Source organism: Lipotes vexillifer, unplaced genomic scaffold, assembly GCF_000442215.2.
Source record: "Lipotes vexillifer unplaced genomic scaffold, Lipotes_vexillifer_v1.1 scaffold1325, whole genome shotgun sequence".
Taxonomy (NCBI): Eukaryota; Metazoa; Chordata; class Mammalia; order Artiodactyla; family Lipotidae; genus Lipotes; species Lipotes vexillifer.
In genome coordinates this window covers 157,896-172,828 of record NW_006781704.1, presented here as the reverse complement: position 1 = coordinate 172,828, position 14,933 = coordinate 157,896, and the positions used below count along the sequence as shown (strand labels likewise).

At 36.5% G+C, this 14,933-nt stretch overlaps 1 protein-coding gene across 3 annotated transcripts in view; it reads left to right on the top strand.

Annotated features, from left to right (window-relative positions):
• The window catches only part of NAV3 (neuron navigator 3), a 369,647-nt gene that overhangs the window by 338,989 nt on the left and 15,725 nt on the right, over positions 1-14,933 (top strand). The window contains exons 26-34 of one of the 3 annotated variants that reach the window (XM_007454821.1): positions 20-40; positions 721-893; positions 1,169-1,234; positions 2,465-2,618; positions 4,075-4,249; positions 9,214-9,311; positions 11,462-11,557; positions 11,837-12,005; positions 13,152-13,387. In XM_007454821.1, coding sequence (XP_007454883.1) covers positions 20-40; positions 721-893; positions 1,169-1,234; positions 2,465-2,618; positions 4,075-4,249; positions 9,214-9,311; positions 11,462-11,557; positions 11,837-12,005; positions 13,152-13,387 — 1,188 coding nt within the window. The remainder of the gene's footprint in view (positions 1-19; positions 41-720; positions 894-1,168; positions 1,235-2,464; positions 2,619-4,074; positions 4,250-9,213; positions 9,312-11,461; positions 11,558-11,836; positions 12,006-13,151; positions 13,388-14,933) is intronic. The other 2 variants (XM_007454822.1, XM_007454823.1) reach the window with 2 other exon arrangements.

Here is a 14,933-nt window from a genome sequence, read left to right as displayed (position 1 = left end):
TCTTTCATGTTTCTGCAAGGTGAACTCTAGAGGAAGTGAGGTGAATATAAACCATGGACAATTTGGCATGCATCTATAAAAATACCCACCCCTGGCATGAATGCTATTCATTTTGGCAGGAGGCTTTTATACCTTTTAAAAACAGATTACCTTGTATGTCTTTTCTTTGTGTCTTTTCATTTTAATCTCCAGTTTTAAAGAGAAGTAAAACTACTTTCTGAATAGCGCTGTAGGGCATACCAACTCTGGTTTCTCATAGTCCAGGAACTGAAAATTTGAATAGAAACTCACAATTAATGAAGTGTTAGGTGAATTTGATTTCATTTTGCTTTTTAAGTTTATATTGTCAGCAGGCCCTGACTTGATTGTAGCGCTAAAGCAGCCATTTAAAACAAATTGCCTTGAAGAGAGGAGCCTTCTGAACGGAGATCCCTTCAAGGTACTTCGTTTTAAATGAGTGCTCTGACAGCCATGCCCTTGACCCTGCACTGTTTAAAAGCCTTCCATGTTTGCGCTGCGCTGGATTAATACAAGAATAAAACAAAAACACAAAACACGGTATCTTTTTTTTTTTAGAGATACTGTGCTGCAGCTGTTAATCCTTTGCTTATACATACTGACCCCAGGCAGTGGCTAGGATGGCACCTGCAAACTAACGGCCCAAAGCAAGATGCCCCCAGTGCAAATAGACAAGGAAGGTAATTTCTGTCCTTCTTGCAGCTGAGAAGCTCATTCAAACAAGCCTTTGGGAAGAAAAAGTCCACCAAGCCTCCATCCTCACATTCGGACATTGAAGAGCTTACTGATTCGTCCCTTCCAGCGTCCCCCAAGTTGCCCCACAATGCGGGTGACTGTGGGTCAGCCTCCATGAAGCCCTCGCAGTCCGCCTCAGCGTAAGTCGCTCCCTCTGCCGGTTGCGGAAGTATTTTTTACAGACAACTTCAGGCCAAGCCTAGATCTGTGTTCTAAATGGAACTGCAGCACCATCTCTATACCGATTATTTTCAGATCTTCCTTAGAATAGCAGACAACATTTGTTTCTCTTCTGCTTTCCATACATTAGAAACTGAGTGTTCTTGATCTCATTCTCCCCTTTTCTAAGTTATTATTTTCACTTCTTTTCACTTGCATTTGTCCATGTATCTGTCTAACTGTGCATTAAATGCAGGTTACCCCTTGTCTGGCCACCAAAGAAACGGCAAAATGGCCCTGTGATCTACAAGCATAGATCCCGGTAAAATGGAGTGTGATGCATGAAAACTGCAAAGATCCTGGTTCTAACCTAAGCAGTGTTCACTCTTGCTTTTTCTAAAATCACTCGCATGCATTCCAACAATGACTACCTTCTCTGTCCTCCTGTTTTGGAAGTAAAATTTGGTTTCCTCAAGCCAAACTTCAATCCTTTGTTCTTTAATTGTGTTAGATAATCTAGCATAATTTTTTTTTATAGTATCCCACTAGTTGATGTTACAAGAAAGAATAAAACATTTAGAATGTAAAACATGTGCTCTGATAATTCTCTTTGTTCTGTATACTATTTAAATGAGATTTCCTTGTGTGCCCAAGACAGTGGCTCACCCAGAACTCATATAAAGCAGGGCCACTAACAGAACCATTTAAGACCCTTGTACACCCTGTATAATTTCCTGACTTAGAGGAAAGAACATAGCACTATCATTTTGTGACCAGCAATGAGTCCTCACATTTTAAATGGAAAAGACATTCATTAACATAAAACAGATTCTTTTGACATACTTCCTACAAAGCTGTCTATAGAACAACAATAAGATATAATGTATATTACCTTCAAGCAGCCCCCAAGTAGCCTGCTCATTTGTGTTGAAACCTGTGATTCAGTTTCATTAGCTGATCTCCTAAATCAGCTGAGCCTACCAGGAGGATTATATAACACTCATCCATTATTTAAATATCCAAAACTAATCTCCCTGATTTATTTTCTACAATATTTATATTGAATTTTATCATAACCTGAAGATGGTATTGTGGCAAATAAGGTTATTCTTTGCAAAATTTTACAAAACAAGAAATCAACATTTTAAGGACATAATAACTTTGCTTTAAACAAATTTCATGTTGCAAATAGAGGCTCGAGTCCCTTGAAAAATGGTAGAATGAGATGTAGTAATATTATGACTTTTCAGCTCCATAAACATCAGCAACAAGGGAATTTTGAGGATCACTTTATATACAGTAAAGATAGATTTTTTTAAACTTCAGAAAATAGGAAGAAAAGATTAAAAGAGACGGCTACTATTTTCAGTTTTGAACCTGTGAATGTATTACTGTCTGTAAAACTCTTTTTCCTTTTCTCTAGGTATTGCCAGCAGAAAATAATCTATGTACCTGCTGGATAATATTGCAGTTCAGCTTTTAAAAGAAGCATTGCCTTTCGTAATCCTCTGGCTCCCCCAACCACTGATTTTGTGCTTGTTTCTTTCTTCAGGATCTGTGAATGCACAGAGGCTGAGGCAGAGATAATCCTGCAGCTGAAGAGTGAGCTCAGAGAAAAGGAATTAAAATTAACGGATATTCGGCTGGAGGCCCTCAGCTCTGCTCATCATCTCGATCAGATCCGGGAAGCCATGAACCGGATGCAGGTCGGTCCGAAAGCACCTTCAGGGAACAAACGAGAGATTTAAAATGCTGCTTATTCTCTTCTCTTAGTTATTATAAAAACAAATCTCATGTTTAAATCCTTTGTGGAAATGCACTCTGTTTATTCAGTCTCTGCACCTCATTTCTCAATACTGGATGGAGGATTTTGTCAAATCCAGGTTTGGAAGTGGAAGTGCAAACTGGCCAGTTGCACTCAAGGACCATTGAAGGCACTGTACTAGAGCTAAGGTTTCAGAGAAACTACTACAGCCCTTGCTTCTTCACTTTTCCATGATTTACCCTTATGGTAACTTTTTCCTATTCTTTTGAAATCTGACTTTACCTGTTTTCTATTGAAAAACAAACGTAATGAGGAATCAACAGAAATATAACACAAGCTTTCTAAATATGAAAGTAAGTGTGATGTAGAATGCCATCTGTAGAAGTAAAGCTTTTCTATTTTTTGGAAGCATCTGAAGGCTAAATTCAGAATCAGTCTGTGCTCAGACTAAGTTTTCATTTTATTATGGTCAAGCAGTAATCACTTGGTACCACAGATGACTGAACTAGGAAAAGCTCATTGCTGAGCAGATTCATCTGCCAATGGATGTATTCATCAATAGGCTTGTGTTGTTCTTATGAGCTTAGTGCCCCGTTTTGAAGGAACAGAAACTTTTTCAGACGTTAGTTAGGATCCTGAGGTGGTAATTTTAAATCACCTTATTCATGTTACTTTTGTTTTACTGTGGTTTTCAACTCTCCCTGAATTTAGAGTATTACAAACAGCATTATTTTCTATGAGATTTTAACATTACTTTCATTTAAAAATTTTTTTTTAAGTTTTTAAAAATTTTTTATTTTATTGAAGTCTAGTTGATTTACAATGTCATATTAGTTTCAGGTGTACAGCACAGTGATTCAGTTATATGTATATAACTGAATATATATATACGTATATAGATTGATATAGATATAAAAAGATATTCTTTTTAGATTCTTTTCCCTTATAGGTTATTACAAAATATTGAGTATAGTTCCCTGTGCTATACAGTAGGTCCTTGTTGGTTATCTATTTTTATATATGTAGTAGTGTGTATGTTTACTTTTAAAATGAGAAATGGTATGAGCTTTTCAATTATGTTATTCTTAATTCACATAAGACCATGTCATATTTGGAAAACTCCTCAAATATATGATAGATTTTTTTAAAATTATAAAAAATTCTGGTTAGTGTGTGTATTTGTGAATAGCTGAATATGTGTATGTGAGAGACGGAGAAAGGGATTCCTTTTCCTTCTTTGGAAGGAAATCCTGTTTTCATAATTTATGTTTGTTTATTTAATATCTCACCACATGGTTTATTTAATACACGAACTGATTAACCCTGTTAAAAGAGTTGGTACCCTTTTCTCAATCAAGCTAGCGCTATGTTTTTCATATTTTCCATCTTCACAACAGAATGAGATTGAAATACTGAAGGCTGAAAACGACCGGCTGAAGGCAGAAACAGGGAACGCTGCGAAGCCAGCTCGGCCCCCGTCTGAGTCCGCAAGTAGCACTTCCTCCTCATCCTCACGCCAGTCCTTAGGACTCTCTCTGAACAATTTGAACATCACGGAGTCTGTTACCTCAGGTGATTTTGTGCACACACCTGCCTGAATCAAAGCATGCCTCTGACTTCACAAGCCCGGAGACCTCGAATTTGGAGACCCTTATCCAAGCTGCAGCTCTCACCCATACCCTCTTCAAAATGTTAACGGCCTAGTTCTCAGAAATAGTCCTTTTTCCTCTTATAAATTTATTTTACTTCATTATCATTTTAATTTCTTTTATTTATTTATTTTTGGCTGCGTTGGGTCTTCGTTGCTGCGCACGGGTTTTCTCTAGTTGTGGAGAGCAGGGGCTACTCTTCGTTGCGGTGCGCGGACTTCTCACTGCGGTGGCTTCTCTTGTTGCAGAGCACGGGCTCTAGAGCGCAGGCTCAGTAGTTGTGGCACACGGGCTCAGTAGTTGTGGCTCATGGGCTCTAGAGCACAGGCTCAGTAGTTGTGGTGCACAGGCTCAGCCGCTTCGCGGCATGTGGGATCCTCCCGGACCAGGGCTCAAACCGGTGTCCCCGGCATTGGCAGGTGGACTCTCAACCACTGTGCCACCAGGGAACCCCCTTCATTATCATTTTAAAAGAACATTCTGTGTGAAAGAGTAAAAAGACATAGAGATATGGTTTTCATATCATTTTTTAAAACAATTACTTGTGTTTGAGAAGTACTTCCTCCAGGGTTACAAATAGGATGAAAAAGTAATATTCTCAGTGATGATTGTTAGTACTAATGAATATAATACTCAGAACCCCATGCAATTTGATAGCGTTTTAAGTGTACGAAGCCTGTTTACAAGTGTATCAGGACCTATTCCTAAATTTGACTAGATGATCCTGCATGATGTGGCCCAGGGAGAACATAATGCTACTACATCACCCGGACTGCAGCTCTGTTAGATTTTCAACAAAAAAAAGAACACACTGGATTCTATTATTGTATTCAATGGTACTAATGATGGAACAAGGGTACAGTTTTATTCAATTGCAAATAGAATCATATGACATAATGTTGTCTTAATAGCTGATGAACTATTCAGTTATAAAGTATAACTGCTCCTATGGCATCGAATCATTCTATGTATATAAGACTTAGTTGAGGAAAGATTTACATGAGGATCTGCAGTGATTGCAAAGCACAGCCACTAGATGACGCTTGGAAACCAATAATATGTATATATATTCCTGGGCAATTTTAGATCCCATGATAGAATTGAGAAACTTCCTGGCTTGCCTTAAGTTACACCAAAACATAGAAAAAGAAGATAAAGATGAAAATGAAAAAGAAAAGAAACAGAAATACAGCAAGCTGATATTGATTATATTTTAATGAATCATATCTCTTGCTTCTAAAAGGTCAGAATTTTTAAAATTCTACTAATTATATCTGCCCTTCATGGTGTAAAAATGAATGGCCCAAATGCATACTTTCTTTCTTCTTATAAAAGGTAACTAGAAACTAAAAGGCAAGTAGGAATTTCCTGAAGTTCATGAAAACAACGTTTATACCATTTGGCAGGGACTGGGGAAGGAAAATGAATTTTGAGAATACACATCAAGTAAAAGAAATATTGGTAGCTAAGAAAACACAGAGATGTCATAATTAAATGAACTTATAAATCATTAGGTAAAATAAAACTATGGAAATATGGTAATAACTTGAATGTGTAAATTGTCTATGAAGTGTTATCATCCACATTCTTCAAAAGATGGGAAAAAAGAAAGAACAAAAACTTTAAATGTGTAGAATCTGAGAGTCCTGAGTCACATCCTATACATTGGCTTGCTGGTGATGAACCTGAGAGAGGTGAGGTAAGATCCACACCTAATGGCAGTCGGTGCCTGCCTATGTCCTGGAGCTTCACTTCTAAGGAGAGAAAAGGACTGGTACCTTATAGGATGGCTTAATGGTGGGATTTTACTGCCTGTTACATGATTTTGGTTTAGCCTATGGAAATATGATAAGGTCTGAAGGAGGCAAATTTAGTACTGAAGGTAGTTTAGGAAGAACAGCCATATAAAAATGAAACCAAAATTAATGTCTAGGAAAGACTAGGACTCATAAAGATAAATATAAAGTCAAAGAAATTAAATTTACATTTTCTGTGTCCATCCAACTGATGGCCGTGATTCAGAATTTGGGGCAATTTGGTGAGGAGAGCTGTTTTTTTTTTTCCAAAACTGTGCTTTATAATTACCTGTTTCATGGTTTATTTTTAGTCCTATATTATTTTATTTCCTCAACTATTTTTCAATAGTGATACTTGTGTCTGAACTAGCAAGAAGAATGTAAATCACTTGACATTGCTTCGCTAGGATACTTTTCAAGTCAAATTTTCATTGCCTTCACTCTTGTTTAATGGGTTCAAAATTGGAAATCAAAAGTGCCTTTATGCTGAGGCTTTTTAATAGAAAAAGTTTCTAGAGTTCATGATTATTTTTTTTAAAAAAAAGAAGTAGGCAGGAGAGAGACTAATTGACAAATGTCCAGTTCCTGAAATAATAGTGCATGTACCATACATCCAGTGAAGACAGAAGCTTGAAAAACCTTCAGTTTTTGTCAGAATTTCACTTGACTGTAACCAGAATGGCAAATCTTTTTTCAAAATGTTGACAGAGGACTCTAACTTATTTTCCATAAAACAACACAGAGAACCCTTATCTCAAACTGGCTATTATTTGTTTTTTACTCAGAGTTGTTTGTTCAGGCGATCATCCCATCAATGTACTGGGGGTGGGGGGGGGCGGTGTACATTGACTCACTCACCCAGAGTGAGTCATGATGTGCTCCTTCCACTGTCAACACAAGGAGTTAGAATAAATACACAGGGAAAAGGAGTAATGGTTAGAACAGATAAACTTACTAAACACGGAGGATAAAGTGCTTTAAAAGTGTTTTCTATTATGTTCTCAATAACCCTATGAAGCTGGCGCTTTTGTGTCCCAAGACTTAGGAAAGTGATTATGATAATTTTTCAAGATTATGCATCCAGTAAGTGATAGAGCTAATATTTGAGCCCAGATCTGGATGATTCCAGTGCCTGACTTAACTACTGTATTCATTTTGCTAAAGCACTTAAAACATTCAAGATTACCTTGTTGAGAATGTATACTCCAAAAGAGCAGGGAATTCATCTTCCTTCTCACCGTGGTACTCATTCCCAATGCCCAGCACAGTTCCTGATTTCTTTTTTTTTTTTTTTTTAATAAATTTATTTATTTATTTTTGGCTGCGTTGGGTCTTGGTTGCTGTGTGTGGGATTTCTCTAGTTGGCGGCAATTGGGCGCTGCCCTTTGTTGTGGTGCGTGGGCTTCTCATTGCGATGGCTTCTGCTGTTGTGGGGCACGGGCTCTAGGCACGTGGGCTTCAGTAGTACCAGGATGCAGGCTCAGTAGTTGTGGCTGGTGGGCTCTAGAGCGCAGACTCAGTAGTTATGGCACACGGGCTTAGCGGCTTCGCGGTATGTGAGATCTTCCCAGACCAGAGCTCCAACCCACGTCCCTGCATTGGAAGGCAGATTCTTAACCACTGCGCCAGCAGGGAAATCCACAGTTCCTGATTTCTGTGATGCTTAATAAACTGTTAGTTAAAAATAAATATTTTTGAATATTTATGAAGTTATGAATAATTGAGCAAAGTACTAAAGAGGTAATTTGGTCATGAATTACAAGATATTTAGATGTGAACAATAAGCCACTTTAAACTTTTGAGAAAAGGAGCAAGAAGAGAATTAAAATGACACCTAAGGAAGAGGTTTGAGTTGGATAGGAAGAATGGTGAGAGACTGGGAGGATGTTAATCTAGTAAAAAAATAAATAAATTTCAGTAAGGGAGATTGTCTTTGACAATTTAAAAATTTCTAGCAAAAAAACTCCATATTCCTTAAACTCTAAATGTGCTTTTGATTGTTACGGTGTTATGGCATTTTTTCAACTCCTTCCTTTGCAAAATTGCATATTCCTAATTATTAAGATAATAGAAGCATTTTATTTTCAGAAGGCACTTGATGAAACTGTTGCTTCTATAATGGTACAGTCACAGTCCTTGGCTCTCTAAATTTACACTTTGAGCAGTTGAGTCCTCTTGTCACCAGGCACATGTGCTGTTCAACACGTAACCAAGTTTTCTTTGTCCCCAGAAAACTATCTTAATATTAAACATAATAGCATCCTTGTCAAAGGAAAACATATATGTGGGATAGTTTGCCTTAATCATTCTCCAAACTGGACATTAATCTCATATAATGTATTTTGAAAATTAATCTTTAATCACATTTTAAGGGTGGAGGGTTAAAGGTTAGCTAACTTTATCATGCTTATGTAACTCTTAGCTGCTTACTAGAAGTATTATTTTGGTTTTGAAGCTATAAGCATAAAGAGAACAGGAAAGCAATAATTAATATATTTCTGCGGGGAAGTATAATAATAAATATAATAATATATTTCTGCCATGGTTGAAATTCAAAACATTACCTAAAATTATAGATACGAGGTGAGTAGTCATATAGCAGGGAATGTGCCAAATGCTTGAAAATCATTCCAGTTGACAGTCAGTCTCACCACCTTTGCATTCATAATCACATGGGTAATGAGCTTGGATGTTTTTGGTTGGATAGAAAACTCAGATTGCTTTTCAGTTTGTCACGGTTATAATGGTAACTGACTATTACTCAGGTAGTACTCAGACCTGTGCATAATAGAAAAAAGGAACCCCTTATTTCCTCATCTAAACGCAATGGGTGCCCAACACTTGGGTGAAGATCTTTGGAAGCAGAAATAAATTCTTAGATGGAAACTTTAACCCAACACAGTCACTCATCTTCTTGGAAGCTGAGGTTTTTCAAACCAGTTAGGTTAGAATGGGTGGCAGAAAATCTGAATATTCCCATTGGAAGATGTAAAACTATGAGGGAGAAAACGATGACAGTAAAGAAATCCAAGCTAATGTGACTCTATTGTATGTGTGTGTGTTTGTGTATGTTTCTTTGAAAATTTGGTAGATATTTTGCTCGATGATGCTGGTGATGCAACCGGACATAAAGATGGCCGCAGCGTGAAAATTATAGTCTCCATAAGCAAGGGCTACGGTCGAGCAAAGGTATTTCTTTAACCTTAAGTTCTTTATTACTAAAAGATGAGAATGACCATGAATCAAATAAATATTTGTCATAAATATACTATCAGCGGTGTTTGTCTTGGCATTGGTCTAATCTATTATAAAAGCATGAAAGTTAGGGACTCGAAAGAAATGACATCATCCTATAGGTAAAAAAGTGTCTCAGTATGTCATGTTCATTCACTGAAAACAGTATTGGTTGTCAGCCACCCTCATTTCTAAAACCAAAAAAGCACATTGCTTTCTTTGACATTAACATTTTGTCTAACTAAATGCAGGTGATATTTATGATGTATAGTAACATGTTGCTAGAGCTGCCAAGATAGTCTTTGTACAAAGGAGAGACTATAAGTTATATGGCTCTTCTAGACACTGGAAAGATATATTTTATTGAACTCAGTATGACAAATTCCATTGACGCTACTTGTGTGTATCATTTTAAAGCAAGGTCTTAGATGATAAGGCAAATATTCTAATTTTTCTGGAATCAAATATTGCCTTCAAATTGGCAATACCATTCTGACCCTAGCCTCTTCTTGAAATTAAAACTATTATTTCAAGTTGAAATTGTAGTTCAGTGGCCAAAAATACAAATTTGTAAGTATACAAAAATGTTTTATCAGACAGAAAAACAAAAAAATCTTTAGAATTTTAAGATAATTGAAGTATTTAAGTTTGAAAAGTGAGCTAGCAATTGTGAATTTTTACACTGAGCATATATTCCAAGAATTCTAATGCCATAAACTTTCTGCTTGAGCTGCAGATCTGTGCCTGAATTTCCCAAGTGGGTCTTTATGTAAAAGACTGTAATAGTCTCAGTGAAGTTTAGATAGTCTAATGATCTCTGATTTGAAAGCAGCTGCTTAAAAGCACTGTATGCATGTCCATTTTGACTCAGTTACAATAACGCTGTAAAACAAGTTTTCTTTTTCAAAATAATTCTGAAAGATAATATTTTTGAACATTGGAAAGTAGTTGTCTTAGTCTTCTTGGGTTACCATAACAAAATACTATAGATTGGGTGGCTTAAACAACAGAAATTTATTTTCTCACAGTTATTAAGTCCAAGATCAAGGTGCTGGCTGATTTGGTTCCTGGTGAGGGCTCTCTCCTTGGGTTGCAGATAACTGCCTTCTTCCTGTGTCCTCCCTTGGCCTTTCCTCAGTGTGCGTACTTGGGGAGAGAGAAAGAGATCTCTCTCCTACTTCCCCTACTTAGAAGGCCATTAATCCCATGATGAGAGACCCACTCTCATGGCCTAATCTAGCTTTTATTGCCTCCTGCTGGCTCCATTTCCAAATACCATCAATTGGGGGTTGAGGCTTTAATATATGAATCTGGGGCGGGGGCAAACACAAACATTCAGTCTATAACAGTTGTTACAAAATAAGAATGGTTTGCTGTGAGTTTCTCAACTTTTTCTGTAGCAGATATTGGCTTCAGGTTATACCTAAATAGTGCTGATAATCATTTACCCTTATAAAGTTAAATGTTGCAGATGAAGAAACTGAGGCTCTGAGCCAGCTAAGTGACTTGCACTAACATCACATTTCTTAATTACATGGTAGATGTTGTGTGTTGTAGAATCCATGTCTTCTAACACCTGACTCAGTTATTTTTCTACCACCTCTTAAGGACTATGCAAGCTGGTGACTAGAATCAGGATTGTGATATATCAACTGTCTAATTATATATACTGGTGTCATGATCACTATCTCATGTAACCATTCCAGTCAACATAAAAACAGCTTCAGTTAGACTATGAATTGAATTGGTTACTTTTCTAATATATGTAGAAATTCCTCAAAATCCCATCCTACAAAAACAATAAATTTGGGACCTTTGTTTGTATTATAAAGGAGTTCTTTGCTTGACAAAATGAGTCCTGTAGGATTCCCTGGCAAGTTCTTCTAAATATTGAATTTTCTGATAAATTCAAAGTGGGACCTGTGTTGTGAATATGTGAATGCCATACTACCATGGATAACTTATTTTTCAAAACTGGATCCCATAGGTTTAATATATATTTTAGTGTTAATCACCACTAATATTAATATTTTTTAGTAGAAGATATCATAATAAAAAAAGACACACAGTTGGATTTTATCTTGTTTTATTTTGTTCTTACTTAGGATCAGAAGTCTCAGGCATATTTGATAGGATCCATTGGTGTCAGTGGAAAAACCAAGTGGGATGTCTTAGATGGTGTAATTAGACGTCTCTTTAAGGTAAGTTGTGCAAGACATCCTGATATTAATTTTCAAATGTGTTTCATTTTGGATGCTCCCCTTAGCTTTAATGGCATAGAGATATCTGCTTTTCCTCTCTTCCATTTCAAATATTAAGGAAAGTTTTCTCTCTTTATGCTGTTTGATATTAATTGTTCTTATATTACCCATTTCTAAAATTCTTGATAGCTAGCTTCACATCCCCATGAGTTTTGTATTTTTTGTAGAGGAGTTGGACCTCTGTTTTGACTTTCCTTTTTTGTGTATATACCATTTCAGGAATATGTGTTCCGAATTGATACATCCACTAGCCTTGGCCTGAGCTCTGACTGCATTGCCAGCTACTGTATAGGAGATTTAATTAGATCCCATAACCTAGAAGTGCCTGAACTGCTGCCTTGTGGATACCTTGTCGGCGATAATAACATCATCACTGTGAACCTGAAAGGTAAAAATAAAAATGAAAAGCACAGTTGTATTTTTTTACCAACATTTCTTTTCTTTTTTGCAGTTTCCCTTCAAATTTTCATATTTGAGAACTATGTTAACCACTTTGCTAATTTTGATATATGAGCTGTATTTATATTTAAAACACTAAAATCCTACTAAAAACACAAATATCCAAGTAAATGAAATTCTTTGAGTTTTGAGATGTAATTTCGAAGTTTCTCCAAGACTCAGAAAAACAAATGTGATGTAGCGAATTTCAATTTTCTAGATTTTCTCCATTATCATCTTAGATTTAGGGGAGATTCAAAAAGTTTATTGCATATTCCAAGGTAATATATTCATTCTTTTACCTTTAATTTTAAAATATGTATACCCAATAAGTACCCACTGGGGGTGGAGAATGGAAGTTAAGAATCAGGGATGAGAAATTCTCTTTGCTTTGAATAATGTGACTAATTCTAGGCAAATGGAATATCTAAAGTATACTTGTATCCATAATTCCTTGTTCATATATGTTAAAGAGTCAGAACACATCTATATAAACTATGGATTAATAGAGGGATTTGTCAATATTTGATTTTATGATTAAGGTAATTGGGTGAGTAAAAGGAGAAACTGTTGCTCTCCTTCTTAATTCCTTGCCAAATACCTATTATATTTATATTCTTCAAAAGCTTAAGGGGCGGTACAGCTGGGATGTATGATGAGAGCTAGAGGGAAATAAAGAGAAGGAGGAAAGAGGAAGAAAAAGAGAAGAACATACACACTTTTATACTTTTTATTTTATTTTTTACATCTATTCTTAACAAAACTACCACCTTCAAAGAGAAGGAGGATTTTATGATAGAATTCATAGTAATGCTTCCATCTCTTTGTGGAAACATAAGTGAGAAGCATGAAATAGACAAGGGAGGTCTAAGCAAAGAGGAAAAACCTGCTTTCATTTGGATGTTCACTCTGCCTTATTACTGATGTTTTCTGTCTTAAAATAGCAACACACGTGGGATCGAAATGTCAAGGAAAGTATCTTGCAAGGACTGCATTCCAATGGCTAACAAAGCCCAGTTGCCTGTTGACACTATATTTTAATTTCAAGCTTATGTAGAACAATAAGCCACACTCTTCCCTTTGTTTCTCCCTTCAGGAGTAGAAGAAAACAGTTTGGACAGTTTTGTTTTTGATACGCTGATTCCTAAACCAATTACCCAAAGGTACTTTAACTTGTTGATGGAGCATCACAGAATTATACTCTCAGGACCTAGTGGTACTGGAAAGACCTATTTAGCAAACAAACTTGCTGAATATGTAATAACCAAATCTGGGAGGAAAAAAACAGAGGATGCAATTGCCACTTTTAATGTGGACCACAAGTCTAGTAAGGTAAGTCACAGACTCCTAAGACAAGGGCTGCTATTTATCCGTGTCTTAAGCAACTAAGCTTTAAGATTATATGAAACTTCCATATTGTACATGGAAACATATCCAGCTCTTCAGCTAAAACTAGAATCTGGTGAATGACTAAACCCTATTTCGTGAATTTGAACAAGACTACTCAGTGACATTCAGGTATCAGGTATTCACAAGCATTGAGAATGGACAGAAGAAAAGGACAGAGTCTCTGTTGTCTGATTTCTCGTAGACATCCATTTAGGAAGTATTAGAGCAGAAAGAGATCCATGCAAATACCACAGAAACAAGAGGCATGACTCTTCCTGCAGGAATCAGAGCTTTATAAAAGCCAATAGTTGGTCTAGGTCATAATAAATAAGTAGGAATTAACTGGGATGTTGCAGCAATGGAGATTTGGGTGTAATTAATATATTCTAAGCAGAAATTCTGGGAGCAGCAATTTGTTTACATCATATTTCTATAGAATTTCTGCTTAGGAACCTTAGGAAATTGAACAATATTCCATTTCACCATCTGCTAAGGTTTAATGTACCATAATCATCCTGAATGCTCTCAGCTCTTAAATAGGCATGAGGGGCTATAAAACCCAGCCAGTACTTTCGTATATTCAGAGTGAAATAAAGAATCCTAAGAAGGAAATAGTTGATGCCTAACATATTCCTAACACTGGACTATTTTTGCCTATAGTTATTCATTTACATTCTCAATCAGTGCAACCTAAGGTTCTCTTAGGAAACTACATCTGTTATAAGCAATACCTTGAAGATATCCAGATGATACTGGGTCATGTTGTTTTTCCAGAGATAACCTGGTTAGATGATCTAAACTGACCCAGTCTTGCAGAAACTTCTGGCCTGCAAATTTTTAGAAAAGAAACATGACTCCCAAAAGCAACCCAAACCCACTGGATTCTTGACATAAACAAGACATTTAATTTAGTGAATAAAAATTTCCATATCACTGACCAACTGTGGGACCTAGGGCTGATTGTTGACTTTCTTTGTGCCTTAGTTTTCCCAGCTGTAAAATGGGAAAAAATTGTGGGGTTGTGGTAAGGACTAAATGGGTGTGTATGTGTGTGTGTGTGTGTGTGTGTGTGTGTGTGTGTGTGAGAGAGAGAGACAGACAGACAGATAGAAGCAAGGAGAGGGAGAGAATAGTACAAGTAGCAAGCACCACCTAAGGGTTGCCTGCAGTTATTAATTATAGCTCTGTAAGGGTTTCTTACACAAATACACACAGACACATACAGACTACCCACCCCCATCACATACACGGATCTTTGTTCAAAATTGGCTTATATGTATTTTTCAAGGAGAACAAAGGTGTGTATAAAGCATGATGGGATCTCTTAATGTGGACTCAGTACAGCACATGAATTCCGAATGTTTCTTTGGAGCTCAACACTATTCGGATTGTGGTTGAACCACCCATTCTCATTTCAAGTAGAGAGAGACATGGACCTAAGGCAAGAATATTGAACTCTTCTTTTTTTTTTTTTTTTTTTTTTTTCGAT